Consider the following 18,880-nt stretch of genomic DNA (forward strand, 5'->3'; position numbering starts at 1 on the left):
TTATCATGACTGTTTGCGCGGAGGTTGGTGCGTGCTCGACGTCCACGAAGCCGCGCGCCGGCGTTTCCCCCCTTCCCTCCCTCCGGAGTTGCTTCGCGCATCATTGCTACCGATTGTGGAGGAGAGAAAGGAAAGTGGTTCGGCCAGTCCTCTCGCGGTGCGCGCCACCAGAAGAGGCGTCCCAAGGACGTCGCCGCAAGGGGGAAACCCCTTCCCTCCCCTCGCTCCGGGTGGCGGCGAACGAGGCGCCTCCGGCAGGCGATTAAATCTCGCCCGCCCCCTTCCCCGGTCCGTGTCCCTTCGGCCAGGAGACGCGATCTGCGCAGAACGCTCGCGAGCCGTCTGCAGGTGCTGTCGAACGCCGATTGGTATGGCCTACGCTGTTCAGAGGATGATGCACTGGTGCCTCGTCGCCTGCTTGGCAGTCGCCGCGAACGCCATCGACGACCATCAGCTGTGAGCGCCCTTTTCCTCCTACCTGACTCAAATCCAGCGCGTGAGACCGCTGGTTGTTTGCCGCACTTGCCGCATAGATCTTTCGATCTCAGCCGTACGAGATCGAAAATTTCGAGCAGTGGAGAAATGGTACGGTGGGTAGCCATCGATATGTCATCTATCCATCCTCGACCGCAACTCGTGTGCAAGCGCACCAAGCAGTGCTGCTGTTCATTCATGGCTTCCCCCTCGTGTGATTTTCTTTCTTCTTTTTAGAACAGTGATAATTCTTCTTTCAGTCAGCCTGGGCAGAATAGTGCATCTACTTGGTACGAAGCCGTCTTCACAACGTCTCCAAATAGTGTGCCTCGAGTCATAAGAACAACTCTATATCTAGAATATCGGATACGTTCGAGCGGTAAAACTCCGCACAAATGCAATTCCGCAGTCATTACGTTGTATGTCGCTCTTTCTCTGCGCAGTCTACAGTGCTCAGAGCCGCAAAAAACAATTTAGTTTCTATCTGAAGGGTTGAAATGGTCCTCCCTTATCGTACTCAGCCGCCGATCTGCTGTTGAGCTTCGGGACGCGGCTTCGAGCCCGACTGGGCCGACTCCGCTCAGATACGGACGAGGTGCAGATGCCCTGGCTTCTGAAGTTCTCGGTGTGCGGTAAATAACGTGGATACTGCGATATTAAGCAGTGGCCCTTCGGTAGAACGTCTTTGACATTCCCCCACTGATTAGGTAAGAGTACTCTAACACTGTGTCAAACAGTGCAGAAAAACACGCTAATGTGCGCATGTTTTTCTGTCCTCTTTGCCGATGTGTTCCGCGCTGTAAACCTCATATTTCCCCTTGACAGTTGTCCTTCATAAACACGGGTTCTGTCTTACCAGCACGTACATAGCGTCCGGGCGTACTGCTAAAGAATAATTATACTTGTTATGTGATGAATGTTTTAGCGCACATAGATGTTAGCACGATGCCCTTCGAGGTGAAAGTGTCGTGGCAGTCGCCGTGTTCTATAGCTTTGCAAACCGTTTCTGACGCCTCCAGTTCAGGCGCGTGTCAAGGAAACCGCGGAAGACTTTACGCGCACTTTGGACGCTGCACAAGTGTAGGGTGTTTTGAATGAGACGTTAAAGTGCGTCCGGGATGACAGGCGACATTCATTTTTTCGACGTACTGTACTTCGATAAAGTGAAAGTTTCTCCGTGTTTGATCAGGAGTTTCTCCCGAAATTGAAATGTAGGGGGCTGTCTAAATTTCTCCCAGTTTGGAGAGGGGGAATCGTTGAGAGCAGAGGAGGAGCAGTAGGCATCTTTAGAAGCCATCAGTGTAAACAAAAAAAAAAAAAAAGAAATTGCTCTGAATTAAGAAAGTGCCTCCTTAAAAACGGGGTGTATGTTCACGCACCCCCTAAAAGTTCACTAGAGTGGAGAGCTGGGCGAAAGGAGAAACGCTCGTCGTAATGCCAAAGAACAAACACGGCAGCAGTAAATGACTTAAGAAGGCTCTCATCTCCCTTGGCACTATTTTCTTTCAGTGGGAAAGGCTGTTTCAAATTGTATTTTTTTTTTTCTATCTCCTCAAAAATGAGAGACCCATGTCAAAAGGCCTTACTGGGGCCCACTTAGCAAAAGAGCTAGTACGCCAATACAAATTTGATGCGCCTTCACTGCGGAGAGTAATTTCACTTCACAGTGATTCTTTTGTTTGTTTGTTCGTTTACCGTGAAGGCGCCCTCTTCGCGCCATCGCAGATGTGCTATAGCGGTACAGTCCTGCGCATGGCAGTGCGACGGCGTTCTCGTGTGGAGCTCTGCCATCGCTTCGTAGCGGCCGAGAAATTCTGCGGTCCGAGGCGCTTGCTCTGCTCTCACGAAAACAGTGACGCGACATCGTTTTCAGCTCTTCCGGCGGCTCCTCTCATATCCCGATTTCATTGAGTACGCGGAGAGTTTCCTTGGATTGCGCAACATAGTCGCCTTTATTCTTTGTGTAGGTTTTTCCCCTTAAATAAGAAAGGAATAGCCCAGCCCAAGCTCTTAATCGAAGCGCCGATTGTGAGCAAGCGCTCCGACACTGGCTGAGAAATTACCCTGACAGATAATGCTTACGCGTGGGGTATTTACGCGCTACGCTCCGTCGGACGCGCGAACTGCGAGTCCGTCGTCGTAAATCTCTCTGGCCCGCTAACGAGCATCTCACTACGTCTTGCGTAAAACCCGCCCGTTACGCGGCCTATAGTCTAAACATAGCGCATTTTCGCGCGTGAGAAATGTGGGAAAGAATATGCGGTTTCTCTCGCAACTGACACCGCGTGTCCTGCCTTCTCTGCCAACTTTACGCGGGGGCGCGCGTCGAAGAAGCCGCCGGTGCGCGGACCGTGCAGTGTTTATCGTGCACCGAATGCCATCCGAGACGGCATTGAATCGATGGCTGCTGCCTCGGAAAGGCCGACCAAACGGGCTTTCCATTTTCCCCGCGGCGTTGCTTGCTGGGGGGAACATGCAAGGACGCCGGGTGCGCACACTGGACGACGTGCCTCGGGCGCCCTTTCCTCCGAGCGACTCAATCACGCCAGCGCACTCGTCACGCTGGCCGCGATGGTGATGGGCAGCGTTTCTGGGAAGCGGCTATAACACACCGCTAGTTGAGGAAGGCCTCTAGTGTGTTACAGTTGCGTCAAAGTAACTGGCCGTCGGACCGCTCGAAAGAGGCCAGCGCTCACTCGAACGAAGCAAAACAAGGGGGATGCTCTTTCTTTCTTTTCAATATCGCCGTGGTGATGCAAAAGGGGAAAATCAGTTCCGCAACCGTTTCAGAAGATAGTTGTACCTTAAAGTTTAAAAAAGAAATACAGTGGTACTTCCTTGATGTTCACGGGTTCTTCTTTAACGGGTTCTTTTTGCGCATCGGTTTTGCTTTCCCTGAATTCTTTTCCTGTATTTTTTTTTTGTTTGTTTTTGTACCGATGTTAACTGCCTCTCCGCGACACTGCGCACTGTTTGAATTGCAGCAGTCCGTTCTGTTCGAGTTGTTTGCACGCGAACGTTTTGGTAACTCCTAATAAGCGCTCTGTGCTAACAAGTGAGGCGCCACAAGTACTAATTAATCGTCTCAGGTGGAACCTTGCACACACGCAGGTAAGCTAGGAATGACGGAGAGTACAAAGGTCTCATTTTTGCGGCTATTGTCATCACTCCGTGTAGCCTGTCTCTCATGCCTTCGCGCTATCTATTTTCCTAACGTGCATTCAGTGACTAGATATGGGGAACCGGTGCCTCGGCGTTTATTCGCGAGCTCACCAAGAAAGGGGACGCCTTTGAGTGTAATTCCCATGAGTATTGGCAGGTAAAGCATATGTTTATTGGTTTCCGCTTTTCTTCTTTCGGTTTTTATTTTTAGTTTCCCATCTATTTAAGCGGAAAAACTAGATCCAAGCAAATTCTTATTAAGCGATCCTTGTACGGCCAGGTTTAAATATAGCTATTGGCATCTTTCTCATTTTTTTTTTTTTTTTGACTGGACCGTAAATTCCTTCTGGCGGCTTCATATGTTTTTCATCCTACTCTGCCTTTCGTGTCTGCCAGCGTGTTTTCCCGAAGTACGTTTCAGTTATCACTGACGATCCTTACGCACAGCTAACTTCTACGAACTTTGCTGAGTTAAAAAAAAAATGGCAGGAAAAAACACGCCAACGGTCTTTGGCTGACGCGCGCATTCTGGCATCGTCAAACCGTCGTCTAGTCGGGCGGTGTTGCTTACGCGTATACCGCTAGCGACCTGATTGCGTGTTTGGCGCCTGCGTTTGCACACCTCTTTCATATTATGGAGCGTCTCCCTTCAACAAATTTCGGAAAGTGCTGATGCTAAGAAAGGAACGCTCCAAACTATCGGTTCCCTTCCCCGTCTACAGCTGGCAACAAAAGTACACAGGATGAATGCGCTTGACAACGCATTTCTTTAGACACCTTCGCCTGGCGTTGCTATCCATCGAGGGGACCATGCATGCTCACCAAAACATGTTGGCGTTTCAGAAGATTGCCTTGCATGGCTCCGCAAAAGTAAATGTTTTCCCGCACACCCGGCACCCCGTAAGCTTTTGCTACGAGGCACGCTTCCAAATGGTCGAAATCCACCACCTGCGAAGATAGGGAAGATATTTGGGCTATTTTTAGAATGATCGGTAATACGTTGCGACCAATGGAGTGTATCCTGAAACATAGTTTTTTTTTTTTTTGATGGTATGGTTTGGGGGAGGGGGGAAGTAATGCTGTGTTCTGCGTAAGCGCATGCAGAATCAGTATGAGAGATTAGATGACAGTTTTATTTTGCTGATAATAAAAAAAAAAGGAAGCCTGGGAGATACCAACGCACCTCCAAAGTTATGTACTCTCCACCTACTTTATCACAACGACCGCAATGTAGGGGTCACTTCTTTCTGGCGTAACGCCTTGGTGCCGGTGTAGGATGTGACTCTCGGCTTCACCTGCTGGCCAATGAGAACGTTACGCACATGTCAGAAGGATGAAAGCTCTGTGCGCAGTTTTTGGATCTTGAAGTGCGCGTTGTCAATGTGTAATTGAGATGGAGGAAAGAGAAGGGAACAATGTCGTTATTTGTCACCTCTTCGTATCGCTCAGAATTTGAGAGCCTCATGTATGGTCAGGCAGCATCGCTTACGGAAAGTGGGCGAATTAAATGCGAAGTTTTAAATGTGTTGCGAGCCTCTTTCAGAACTCCTCTATACTCGATTAGAATGACAAAAAGCGACGCCGTTGTTCTAAAGTACTTGCAGTTTTTGGTAATTAATCAATCTCGCAAAGTCACATAGAGCCGAAAATTTTAACATTAGTTGGAACTCGATCGAGCGGAGCCACAAAATATTTCGTTAAAACGGGAACTTCGTTAAGCCATTTCTCGGTCACTTAATTCGATACATTCGACTCTATGGTACAGCGGTATCCAGAAAGCTACCGTGGCTTCATATCGTCAAAGCTTAATTGTGCCGAAAATGAAATTACAGCCCGCGGAAACAGCCGGCACCACTAGCTCGTATAAAAAGGAACCGCAAAAAATGTCTCAGCAACAGGAACCCCATGAAACCACCAATTCATATCTTAGCAACGATGTCGGTGATATTTGCTTGCGGGCGCTTTGTAAACAACGACCACATTGATTCTCTTAAATCTGACGTGCCTCCAGCTCGTCTTGCGTCCCCTCGTGAGTCCCGGCTAACTGCCGCAGCAGATAAAGGGCATCCACCACTTCATCCGCAATCTAGTTATTTCATTCAAAATTATAAACCACGTGCTTTCACGCCCCAGTTTCGCAAAAGCTGGATGGAGGCGCTCCGCGATGTTACCGTTGGCTCGCAATCAAAACATTTTAGTACGTTCTCACAGCCCATACCAAAAATTATACTTTTTCACCTTCGTGTTTGGAAAAAGTTTCGTTAAATGGGGACAGATCAGGAAATTGATTTCGCTATTTAGAGTTAGCGCACTGCATCCTATCTGAAGGGAAATCAGGATGTGTTCGTTAAATCGCGAGATTCGTTTAATTGGGTTTCGTTAAATCGAGTTTTGAGTAACTGTATTAGATAGTGTAACCGCTGACGCAGATATATGCAAATAAATAAATTAGTCCCGATGCAGCACCGATGATTTCTTTTTTTTTTTCTGCATTTTACTTTCAGTGAATATATCAGTGCACTTTACTGTTTGCGACCGATTGTCTATACCTATGTCAAAACGCATATTAGCAGCAGAATTACGCGTTATATGCTCAGCGGCGCAATATACGACATGTCGATATGAGGGCGTGCCTTTTTGCACGGTGGTAACTTTTTGCTTCGTTCTTTTCATAGCAGAAGCAAGGAAATCCTTTCGTAATGGACATTAAAGAGAGAAAATATGTTTTCTTACACCGTGGTTTTCTACCAAGATTCCACAGAAGAAAAGCAAAATTTAACCGCTCACAAACACTGATACCATCCATCATGCCAGCAACGACTCAAAGCAGATAAGGAGCAAGACGCGACCCGTAGCTGCTATACTCCCAACACCGTACCTGTTGTTTTTCCAGGGTTTTTTTTGGGAAGGATCCCTGTAAGGTGTTGTAGATGTCTTTACATACAGCGATGGCGCACTAGCACTCCCCAGGGCGCAATCGTATAAGTCGAAAGAGGAAACCCACGCTGCTTTCTCGGAATCTACGCAGTTCAGGCAAATCCTGGACAAGCAGCAATTTTCTGTAATCATGAAGGATCTCAGAAAATTGTATAGGGCCTTTGCATTCATGTAGCTACGATAATGTGAATGTTAATGAGTAATTATTGCCATTATTGGCTACCGTTTCTTTCTTTCTTGTTTTTTTTTTTTCTTTTTCTTTTTTTTTTTTTTTTTTTGCGCCGGAGTTCTTTGTCAGCTGAGTTGAGCAAATCTAGCAAGCCGTTCGGTCTCCGGTAGTGACCGGATTAGAGAAATGCATTGAAGGCAGATGCTCTGCCGCTGGAGCACACGGTGACTTTATTGTCTTATTTGTATTTTTTCGGCTAGAGCTGATATATATATATATATATATATATATATATATATATGTATATATATATATATAGATATATAGTTGCGAGAACATATATATATTGTCAACACGGCGTTTCTTGCGGTGAGGGTGCTATTTGCGCAGAAATTATCTACCGAGCAGTCAGTGCATTGCTTGTCCACCTATGTGACTGCATAAAACACGTCGGCACAGCTGCACTCTATACAGGAGAAGCACGGGTGAATGAGTGATCGGGTATTATTGCAGATGTGTCCTGAGCGAAGTAGTGTTTACTCGTAGTGTAGATTTCTCTCCTCTGTATACTTTCCTCGTGTCATTCGTGCCCAATCAGGGATGAGCAGTCCGGGTTACATGGAGTCCGGTGGCACATGTCAGCAGCGCAAAGTGTAATAGTCCAATGATAAACAATCACTGCGGCAACTCAAAGTGAACAGTCGTGCAGGCCTATATATCGTTCGAAATAGGCATATCCCCCTGAAGATCTCAGCGGGTCTCTTCCTATATAGAGAGCGCAACGTTGTCAGAATCTGGCCGTTGGGTTGGCGGAAGCTGCCTTGTACCGAATGTAACCGATGAGTGTCTGATAAGTATAGTTTGGAGCCAGCCGTCTCTCGCACACGAGGGGAACGCCAGAGTCGCTATGTTCTGTGTTTGTCAAAAGTAGCCAGGCAAGGGGTTTTGTTTCTTCGACGTGTGGTGGAGCACTTATGACCACGTGTATATCTCCAATAGGTTTTCGTTGATCCCTGTTGCTCGCCTGCGCAGCTTAGAACGCTCCGCGTCTGAAAGATGCTGCGTTCTTTTTTTCGGCCATCCGCAGAGCAAACTAGCGACATCCTTTGTCGACCATTTCCGACGGAGGAGAGTCTACTGTCGTCGCAGTGATATTTCAGCTGCCACATCAAGTGGAATATCAAATAGTGCTGGTTTCGGGCGTGGCGGTTCGCCCAGTTGTTCCATGCGCGGAGCCTCTCTTGCGACATGGCAGAGAAAGGGCCTCGCCGTGCTACCGAGAATCATCGCGCGTCCGATCGCGTCGTCGATGACCAAGGTTACGACGGACGAGGAAAATGCACCCAGCACGCCCCTCAAGCGTTTCAAGGGAACCCATTGAGAGCCCACCTTCGCATCGCGCGCGCTACGAGACTTTTCAATGACTGCGTAATAATCGGGCAACCCGTCGGATGCTCGAACGGCGGCGCGTCCCTTGTCCGCAGGCAATCTTCATTTCTGTGCTGTCCTTCTTCAGGCTTGCTTGCCCACCGTCTTTTATCCTCAAAGACCGGCGCGTGTTTTCGCGTTGCTATATAAACGCGGGCGAAAGAATGCAATGCATTCTTTCGCCCGGAAACTGCCAGAAACTGAACATTCAGTTTCCGGCTACAGTACTCCGCGCACTAGGCATCGGCTAGGCGCTATAGAAATTGTGGGGACTGCATCATTTTAAAGTGTTAGAGAACTTTTTTTTTTTTTTTGCTTGTTCTTGTTACACTTGAATGGAGGCGACCCTTTGAAAGGCCCTTTGCATATAGAAGCATCAGTGATACGAGCGTACACATAGCAAGTATACAATGCTCAGGCGCAGTTGGAAATGATATCACCCTGAAAAAAGACGTAAGAAAGAGGTTCACGCGCAAAACAAAGTTGAGTCGGTGAGGAGGACTGTCAGAGTAACGACTGTAAGAAGTTATCGCGAAGACAAGATGTTGTGACGGTCAAGTGTACATTACAATATGCGCATGCCATGTGGAATGGAAAAAAAAAAAGAAACAAACGAATCTATTGGAAACGCTGGAAAAGCCACAAATATGTGCCTTCATAAATGTCGGCAACATATATTTTTGGCATAAAAGGACGCAATATTTGGATATAGCAACCAAGTGAAATTCTTTAAAAGCCTAAGCACAATAAAGCAGGATATGGTAAAGGAATCTCCACTAGGCTTTTTTTTTTTTTCTGGTTTATTACAAACCTAGGGAATACGAGAGGTGCACAGTAATGATTCGCCAGAATAATCCAAAACAAGAAAACGGTTCTACCTGTGAATTCCTTTTGTAAACTCCCCGCTTTCTTGAGCGCGCCGAAGCAATGCATGCTAATATTCTTACATTATAAAGTACGTAAAATATAAGCTCATCGAAAATGCCGTATTTTCGTGCATAACGGGAGCACGCGCATAATAAACGCGCTCTCTACTAAGAAGTGACAAAAATCGATACATATTTTCCTTGTTTCTCGCGGTACATATATTTTTTTTACTTTACAATATTAGCGCTCTTTTCTTAAACAAAAAAAAATAAATAAAACGCCCATCACATGCTAGTAAATAGCGCATACGCGGACGACGTCACTTAAAAAAACGTAAGCAAACTTCGTAGCATGGGTGATGTTTTGCGTGTCTTTTAGTCGTACAGTACGAGTGAATGGTTCCACTTCGTCAGCGTCTTCGCGTAGGAGTAGCTTGTAATGAAGACGCGCCCTTTCCCTCCAATGCCGCACCAGCTGCCCACGCAGTCTGCGCCGACTCGTCCTCGAAAGGGAGCCTTCTCCACAGTGCACGCCTTCCACTCCTCCCCCCGCGCAAGTGCACGCCATCGCTGGCTTCCCTGGCGCGCTCGAACGCCTTCGGTGTTTTTGGTGGCGTTCGGTGAAAAATAAAAAGCGAGCGGATGGAAACAAATGGACAGCGCCCCAGCACGCAATCCAGGGGCACGTGGAGCCCGCGCACGCGAATGACCTTTTAGATTGACATCGAACGATGTCGTATTGATGGGCCTTGTTCACCGCGCACTTCCGCTTGCGGGAGTCCTGTTGCAGTTGGAGGTAGCGTTGCAGACTTGGCGTTTTTTTTTCTTTTTCTTTTTTTGCTAAGGTGGCCGTGAACAGCTGCGCGTCGTGAAGGAGCGCATTGTAAGGTAGGAAGGAAAAGTGTACATGCAGTGCAATTTACCATACTGAGACTTTGAAAAATCAACGTCAACAGTTTGGGGAACGAAACTACCGTATTTAATCAATTTTAAGCGCCCCCTCCCTCCCCCCCCCCTTTTTTTTTGTCCCCATCACAACGGAGACCAAAGCGAAGCCGGGGTGGAGGGGGGGGGGGGGATGCTTATAGGTTCAATAAATCTGAAATGGAGTCCTCCATTCTTTTCGAGGCTATATCTGGACGAGGCGGACGTAAGCAATAATATATTTGGAAAACGTCTTCGGCAAACGCGATTACAGTTCGCTTAAATTTCGAGCTGTAGGCAGCCCTTTACAAACTCGTTCCGATTTCCGGTACGGCTCTCAAGCAACTGACATCAAACCAAACAACACGCGCCCGCGGTGCCCGTGCAACCTGTTGAGCCCGTCAATACCAGCTAGGTCCCCGTGACGACACGCTGATAGAGTTATCGGGGTCGCTTTCAGCTGGTTTTGGGCGTTCCGTGCCACCATCTGCCATATAAGTGTATACGAGCACAGCAACGCATGAAGTCGGAGATCACGCCACGAACTCCGCGCCACCTCGGGACTCCGGTTCGACAACAGAGGGAGCAAGCGTGCTTGGCGGCCTTGGATATATGCACTCTTCCTCGCAGAAAAAAAGGGTGTGCTTAGATTCGCATGCATACTTTATATATATATATATATATATATATATATATATATATATATATATATATATATATATATATTTTTTTTTTTTTTTTTTACGAGAATAGAGGTGGTGCTTAGAATCGAGGGTACTTAGATTCGCGAAAATACGATAATCTGGTTAGCACATTCACGCCTGTACATAGGGCACTGCGAAGCCCGTGGTAAATGAGTGGAAACGGCGCACAACGCTTAGGCACGTTCACGTCTAACCAGGTTGAGCAGTGCACGTGGCCGCAAATACTGCGAACAGTGTGCGCGCTAGTACACCTCACAGTAGGCCGCAAGGCGCACCTCCCCTTTTAAACGGCCAACATTAAGCCTTCTCCTGCCCCCACTATTCCCATGGACAGGGAGTGAAGTCGGAATCGTGTGAAGGCCACGTATTACTAGCCGATATGGTCGATTCAGGGGCAACGGTCGGCGCAACGCCTTTCTGAGCGTTTCATCAGTAAATAACGAGGTCTAGCTTTAGACTTCGTAATCAATTAAAAGGTAACACACACACACACACACACACACACACACACACACACACACACACACACACACACACACACACACACACACACATACACACACACACACACACACACACACACACACACACACACACACACACACACACACACACACACACACACACACACACACACCACGATATGAATACTAGAAGAAACAGTCCCTATATGCGAGTTTATAATATCCCAGGCTTTTATTCCTGTACGCTCGTCCCTGCTTCTGGGTATGAACCCTTTTTCGTAGTTTCAGGAAAGCACACGTGTACTGAGTGCACGTTGAAGCATGTGTCGGTGGTCTTCGCCTACCACATACTGCAGGTCCTGGGTGGACTGAAACTAATCCGGACTCGCTTACTGCGCAGTTAGTCGCGGCACGCGATATCATAAAGATTTTGAACAGCGAAGACGGGTACTGCCGTAGAAATGTACCAGACAGGTGGTATCGGCATCGTGCCAGTGTGCGTCCTTAGGCCACTGCGCATACGCAGCGCGCAAAGCATCCGACAGTCAATCAACGTCACCGTCCAGCCCGGTTCCCGTGCTAACAAGCTCGGGCACGCGCTCCTTTCTGAGGACGCACTTCCATCCAGAAAGAAGGACGTACCAGTATGTCCATCTGTGCTGAAGACATGCGTATCCAAAGCGAGCTTAGCATGTTGCCGGGGAGCCTGATTGCCGCAGACTGTTTCAGGAGAGCGTGCCAATAACACGAAGAACAGACTCACCCGACGTCTTTGAGGGCTATATCTACTCGCGCGCGGTCGCTGTGATACTCAGCGCGTGTTTCGAAGGTTTTGTTTTTATTTTATTAATCAATGTTTCTAGTTGGTCTATCACCAGATCGCAACTTACGGTGGCACACCCGCGTCTGCAAGTTGGTCAGACGCATGCTTCCACTACGGGCATGCGTTGCCGCGGAACTGGGTGTCCTTGTCAGTAGATTCTATTCTTTCTCCGAGTGCTAGGACTATAGCCTTAGGGCAGGCTTCCTTATGCATGAGAATGTGCTTAACGACAACGCGGTATGGAAGCTTGTCTCGATACGCGCCACTCCGCGTAGTCTCTGCAAAGTGTCTCCTCGGCCGTGCTCTTCGATGCTCCCTTAGCTCTGCACGAAGCTCGATCGAAAGAGGTTCGCAAGAAATTAAACCGGTCTTGGTATTTTAAAAAAAGATCTCGGTTATCTTTGGGATTGCTTGCGATCGGATTGAAGTTCTTGGCGTCGTTTTTCAAGTCAGCTTCAAGGCGTTCAGACGAGGATACAGGAGAACAAAGGGAGGGAAGCGAAAATTCTCTCTCTTTGGTCAGTTTATTTGCTTATGAATTGGTTGGGTTTACACTGCGGCCACGCATTCGGCAGGATCTAGCCAGCTATAGTCGTCGAACTCTTCATCGAAAGCCACTTCAATACGGCGGTGCTTCACTCCAGAACACAATCGTAATTTGAAACTTTTGCTCGTAATAATGAGTAAGCACTAAGTACTAAATTTGTTTTTACGACAGTTTTAAAATTTGAGCACCATGTTGAAAGTCGGATACACTTATATGAATACTTTTTTTTTTTTGTATTTTCGGCACCTGTAGTGACCTTATCAAAGCAACAACAGCATATGGGACACACTCAAGAAACAGGGAAACGGCAGAGTGCGTGGTTTCCCGCTCGCGCTCTCATCACGAGTCTTGGAAGCGCGTTCTTGCAAACGACGCGGCCCCGTTGCGCGGAGGTTTTGACGGGGTCTCCATGGAGGGCGCTGACGCACAGAGCGGCGCAGCGCCTTCTGGCCCAGATTTTCTCCCCTATAGGATGACACACGTTCTGAGTAACTGGCGTTTTCTTGTTAGGCTGCGTTTTTCTCTTCCCTTTTCAGTACGGTTATTAAGAGTGCACACTTGAACAAAGTTTTGCTCCAAGGCTGGGCATACGCGCTCTTTCTCTATGGAGCAGCCAGTGAAATAAAAACTTCTGCGGGTCGTCTGTGGTTGGCACTGTTCTAAGGGGGCGCTCGCTGAAAGTAGAGATAAATTTGCCCATCTGATCTGAACATAACGCATCTATTGGCACTTTGAGAGGCACTCGCTGCCAGGCCATGAAATGGTGCGTTTACGTGGCGCTTGAACTGCCGAGGACACTGGCACACACCTGCGACGTCGTTAGTGTACACTATTGACCACTTTGAGTTGCAACTGAAGGGCCTGGGTTGTTTCTGAAATGCTAGTTGTTTTCTTCTGCGCTCGCTTTGGCGTAATTTGTTCTTGTCACGTACCCTTAATAAGCATTACGCGCTCTCCCAGCCACCACGCTTGCTCTGCGAAACGTATTTGAAACGCAACAGCATGAAATGCGGATTCATAAACGGAGCTAGTAAAAGCATGGCCAGTATATAATACGGAGCTTTCTTCGGCGTTTTTACCTTTTCCAAGCGTTATGTTCACAAAATATAACGTTTATTATTATTAATATTAGTTGTAGTAGTAGTAGTCGTAGTAGTAGTGGTAGTATAAGTAGTAGTAGTAGTAGTAGTAATTGTAGTAGTAGTAGTAGTAGTAGTAGTAGTAGTAGTAGTAGTAGTAGTAGTAGTAGTAGTAGTAGTATTTAGGCGACAGCCTTTCTAGGCTATGTCGGTGGGGTCCTGTACAGGACGTGTCCGACGCCGTTGTGTCCTTCTCAGAAGAGTTAGGATGAAACGAGTGGTTGTAATCAAAAGGGGATGGTGTGAGGATTCTGCAGAAAAACATTGTCAGTAGGATGATTTGTTAATTAATTAGAGCCAAAAACGTGAATGCAAAATCAATCAGACGTCGAAACAGCCATACGAATAACGTCGACGTCCAAGGGATGTGACGTCAAGCCAACCGGAAGTGGTTGTGTTTCTGACTTAATGAGCCAAATAAATGCGTGGTATAGTGATCAGGAGTGTGTAATGAGTGTGAAAATCTCATGTCGGCGAGATTTGTCCGCGAGATGCGTCAGCGAGATTTGCGAGTGACAGATACACGCCTTTCCTGTAAATCAATCATAGAACGCCGGTGAGCTTTGAAGCGTTCAACAAAACGCTGGTTGTGTTCGACAAAAGGCGCGCGATGTACCCTGTGCAGCATCAACTCTCAGGCTTTCGCATTTCTCCACTGCAGATTCTGCAGTGCGAACCAAGTCTCTTCGAGTGGAGTTTGATCGCAAAAGCTTGCTGCGGGTTATCATTTAATCAGATCTTGGAGGCTGATCTGCAGAAATGGCAAGGAGAGAGAGAGAGAGAGAGAAAAGCGCACAGCAAATGCGGACTCATTGCTGGCACACATTCGAAGTGGGGCGCTGTGTATAACTCATGTATCTCACCTTGACTTATCTGGGCGCAGGTCTCAAGACCTTCTGGATCTGAAGCTGTTGGGCCTCCGACTGGAGACGAAGCTGACCATTCTGGAGGGCCAGTTGAACAAGCTGAGCGCGACATCAAACAAATGCAGCCAGGGCGGTCGCACGGGCGGCGTAGATAGCGACACCGAAGTGGCCACGAGTGACACCCAGGAGCGCATCTTGCGCGCTCAGCAGGCCATCATCGACATCAGCAACCGTAACACAGTAGAGCTGGAGAACCTATCGCAGCTCGTTACCACGCAGACTGCCAAGCTAGCAAACCGCTCCGATGCCATGCTCGGCCTGCTCAAGTCTTCCGAGCTTGTGCACCGACGACCACCACCCCAGGAGACCATCTCGCAGGGCCGCAGACACCACCAGCCGTAGCGGTCTGCGACGCAGTGTCGACCTGGCCGCAACGCTTACTCCACTCTATACCCACGTGAACGGTTTGGGAGGAACGGTGCGCAATAAAATCGGGTCAGGCACGTAACGGCGCGCGCCAGTTCTTTGTGACCTCCGTCTCATGGGATGAATGAGACACCGTCTTCGGGGACATATCTCATTTCATTGTTAAGTGTGTTGTGTGCAGCAGTCAACGAGAAGCCTTCATGCATGGGTTGTTAGCAGGGAGAGTAATTTATATCCTACCTGTCGCGCATTAGTAGATAGTTCTTCCGCAGGAAAAAGAAACGCACCGAGGGAATTAAGTACCCCTACTTCTCTGGGTTGTGTCGTGTGTGTACCAACCTCTGGTTACCCTTTGTGCAGTCACATCAGAAGGCGCGAGAATCCATACCATCGTTCCTGTTCTAGTGAACCAGTGAGACGTGAAGGGGGTTGTCGTCCAGGTGCACAGTGAGTGCGTGATGAGCATACATGTTTGTCAGTGTGGTTGTAAGGGATGCTGAGCATCGAAACCCACAGGTGACGCAGACGTTTTGTACGAGCAACCGCACGGCATCGCGCACAAAACGTTTGCAGGGCAGGGGACCTAGCTCCGTTCCCAATTAAAGCTCAATGCTCTCAGCTCCTTTCACATTTTTCACTTTTCTAGTACACTCTCGTCGCAGAGTGCGAACTCTTGTTCAGGTTACGATCACAAATCATTTACTACTTTGCTTGTAGTGCTCAAGGTTTTCGGTACTACAACCCTCAAGACAAAACTAGGTGTAGTGTTCTGTTTCGTTCCTTTTCTGTCTTCCTCACTTGGTATTAAAATGGTCAAGGATACGAAAACTTCCCTCTTGTGTGTTCTGTACTTTTCCACAGAAACCAATGCGAGAGGATGAGCGAAGCGAGGGAGCCGGAAATCGGCTGTTTTGATACCAATGCGATTAGTACAACTGTGTACAATAAAACGGAAGATTTTCTTCACAATGTTCTTCCACGTTTCTTCGCGTGTTTGTAGTACCGCAGATCCAAGACTGCATGCATGCACTATTACGATGACATGACGAAATGTTACTTGATCAATGGGTTTCTGCAGAAACGTTACCGACAGTTGAGCTACGTTCGCCGGTCGAATCATGAAAGCTGACAGGTAGGTTAAAGGCTTGCGAATTTTATCGTGCACATGCGTTATGGAACTTTGTGCGTGCACGCCCGCACGCACAATGTTCCATAACGCAATTGGGCCTTTGTTCAACTAAGGCTGTTTTATAACGAGGCGAAATAACACTGGTTTATCATCTGATTCAGTACATGCCTTTTTATACGTTTCAGTGCTTTCGAGGTTTAGCAATTTGGCCAGGCAAACGAGTAAATGCATCATCAAATTAGCTGATTAGTTTTAGAATAGTTTATAACTGATTTTTCATTTGATTATTTGCAATTATTCTCTAATAAACAATAAACGTTCCGCACGGACTCCGGAAAAAGAGGGGGGGGGGGGGGGGGGGGGTCACTAGTTTAAATTTTCTCCAGAAGAAACAGCGCTCCCTCTCCCTTGCCTCGAAGAACTGCTTGCGCAAAATTGCTGACAAGCGCTTAGTTATAGGCAGTTGTTAATGTAAAGCAGGGTGTTGCAAATCTATAGTTGGCTTGTGGCAAGTCGCAAAGGATTTCGTTTGAGTAACCTGAATCAGCCGTGCCTCAATAGAAGCAGTTGATTGATTGACCTCTGCTCGCCAGCAATACTAACAGAATGTGGCAACGCTTTCAATAAAGTCGATCGTTCTGAGGTGCACACCCTGACATGGCAGACCATTTTAATTTAGGTTTTATGAGCATTATCTAATACACTTATGAACCATTCGGAATGAACAGTAATGAAAAATAAATTTCAACCCTAAATGCCTAAATGAAGCAAAAAAAAAAAGAAAAAAGCTAAAAGTACCCCTTCCCCTTCTTTATAATAAAAAAGTAGTTCCGAAGATATCGCCCTTTAATGGCGATTGTAACTTCGCGCTCTTCAAGGATTTCAGGCATATGCATCGCTCTGAATTTTTCTGAATTTTTCATCGCTCTCATCTCGCAGCCAATGCTGCGTCAGAATTTTTTTTTTTCTGGGAGGACAAAAAACTACTACCATTTGGTGGATTCCTAACTTGAGAGGGCATTGACTCGCCCGCCAGTATAAAGGTGGGAGAGACTAAACATGCAAAATGGGCACTATACAAAAACTTGTTATTGTGTAGGCCATTGTCATAAGCGAGGAGGAAAGCAGCTGTGTGGTAGGGAAAGGGTTCGTATACTCCTCTTCATGGTCTGTATGGCGGTCGAGCAGCAGGCTCTCTGTATGCTAGCTGTGCAGGGTTTGGAAACAAATTATTTTTTTCGCCCTTTGAAAGGAGGTAAGGGGAATATAAAACAGATCAAGACGGATAGACAATTGTCACGGAAAACCAGCAGCGTTTCTTCTACACGGTAAGGCGGCTGCGTCGCTGAGGAAAGAGAAAAAGAATTCCCAAAACCCATTCACGTGCAAAGCGACCTCGAAAAAAGAAGCTCGGTGACATCATTTCTTTGAAGTATATTCAATAGAACCCTCCGACCAATCAGAAGATCAACTTCCAAAGAACGGGAAGCGGCCAAAAACCGTAATTAGCCAGCAGGTCCCCCGGTCGAGTCGGTGCATAGTCACGGCGGGCAAGGTGAAAGTGCAGATCGCCTCGCCAAACCTCACCCATAGGAAAAATTAGCTGGTGGTTTAACTTTGGTTAACCCTGGAGTGACGCGAAAGCTTCATGTACTATCGGGGACAAAAATTTCTGGACCACACGTGTGGTGATTTTGGATTAGAAGCACGATGCAAACGAATTATCACCTTATTTTTCTAGCACGCAGGAAAGAACTAAAGTTCAGCTTTCACGACGACAATTATGCGTGTTCCACAGACTGTTATCCGCGATAGTACATGGCTACGCTCATTGCCAAGCTTGGATTAAATTCATTGTGCGTTTCTCCAAACGTAAAGCCCACTCTTCATCAGTAGAGAGATTTAGCTTACCGTGATCCGCGATCCGTCTCCGTGACTCTCTACCGCGCGTGGGCTCAAGCAGATTGGTCCCGATGCGTTAGGTCTGTGTGCCGACATCCAATATGTGGCGCCATCTATCGGCGTCAAGGGGGTCTGGACATGCGCAGTGGAGCGCGCGGTGGCGGATCACGGTAGCGGATTGCGGTAAGCTAAAACTATAGCTAAAATTCTCTGATATCTTCGGCACGCCGCCTTTTCAGGGCCTCATTCCGTCGTTCCTTCGCGTTCCGACGCGCTACTGCAGCAGGGTGTTCGTCCTGCTCCATCTCGCGCAGTGTTGTAACCTAGGCAGCAGCCCGCGGAGGCCCCTATTTATACACATATCGCCCTTCTAACGCCCTCTACTTCTACGCACACTGACGTCACCTGACGTGACTGATTTTGGCAGTGGTCGCGGGCCACTTGGTGGCCTACAAGACTATATGCCCCAAAGTCACGTGGCGACCACCAGGTCACGTGACCCTGACAGTTGTCCTGGGCCACTTGGTGGCCACGTGACTGTGCTCCAAAGTCACATGGTGACCACCAGGCTTAACACAGAAGTGTGACCTCTAAATCTCCCTCAACGTGAGAACCACGTGCATACGCGATGGTTCGAACTACCTGGCGTAGTGAAGCTTTCGCTTCAAAAGACGATCCTCTCAGCTGTCTTTGCTGCAACGTGCACGCACAGCAAAAAATACAGGAGACACTTAGCGGCCTAATGTTCTTTAAGGTGCTTCCGCACTAAGAAATCGAGCGAAGGCGCGCAGTTTAAACTGCGAAGCCCCTTTTGAACTGGGAATGCTTGAAGCCACAACTGAGCGCTCCATCCGGACGCCCCCGTTGGGGCAGCAAGCGCATCAGACCACATGGGAGTTCCGAAAGGCGCCTCATGTCGG

The 18,880-nt window shown here is 47.8% G+C and overlaps 1 protein-coding gene across 1 annotated transcript; it reads left to right on the top strand.

Moving 5' to 3' along the window:
• Positions 1–242: 242 nt before the first annotated feature.
• Positions 243–16,022, top strand: LOC146201795 (uncharacterized). Its single transcript, XM_084587744.1, has 2 exons — positions 243–456; positions 14,521–16,022. The coding sequence occupies exons 1-2, from the start codon at positions 371–373 to the stop codon at positions 14,903–14,905; spliced, it is 471 nt and encodes a 156-aa protein (XP_084443870.1). The 5' UTR covers positions 243–370; the 3' UTR covers positions 14,906–16,022.
• Positions 16,023–18,880: the final 2,858 nt, after the last annotated feature.

This window comes from Amblyomma maculatum, chromosome 1 (genome assembly GCF_055883805.1).
Source record: "Amblyomma maculatum isolate TAMU_Amacu chromosome 1, ASM5588380v1, whole genome shotgun sequence".
NCBI lineage: Eukaryota > Metazoa > Arthropoda > Arachnida > Ixodida > Ixodidae > Amblyomma > Amblyomma maculatum.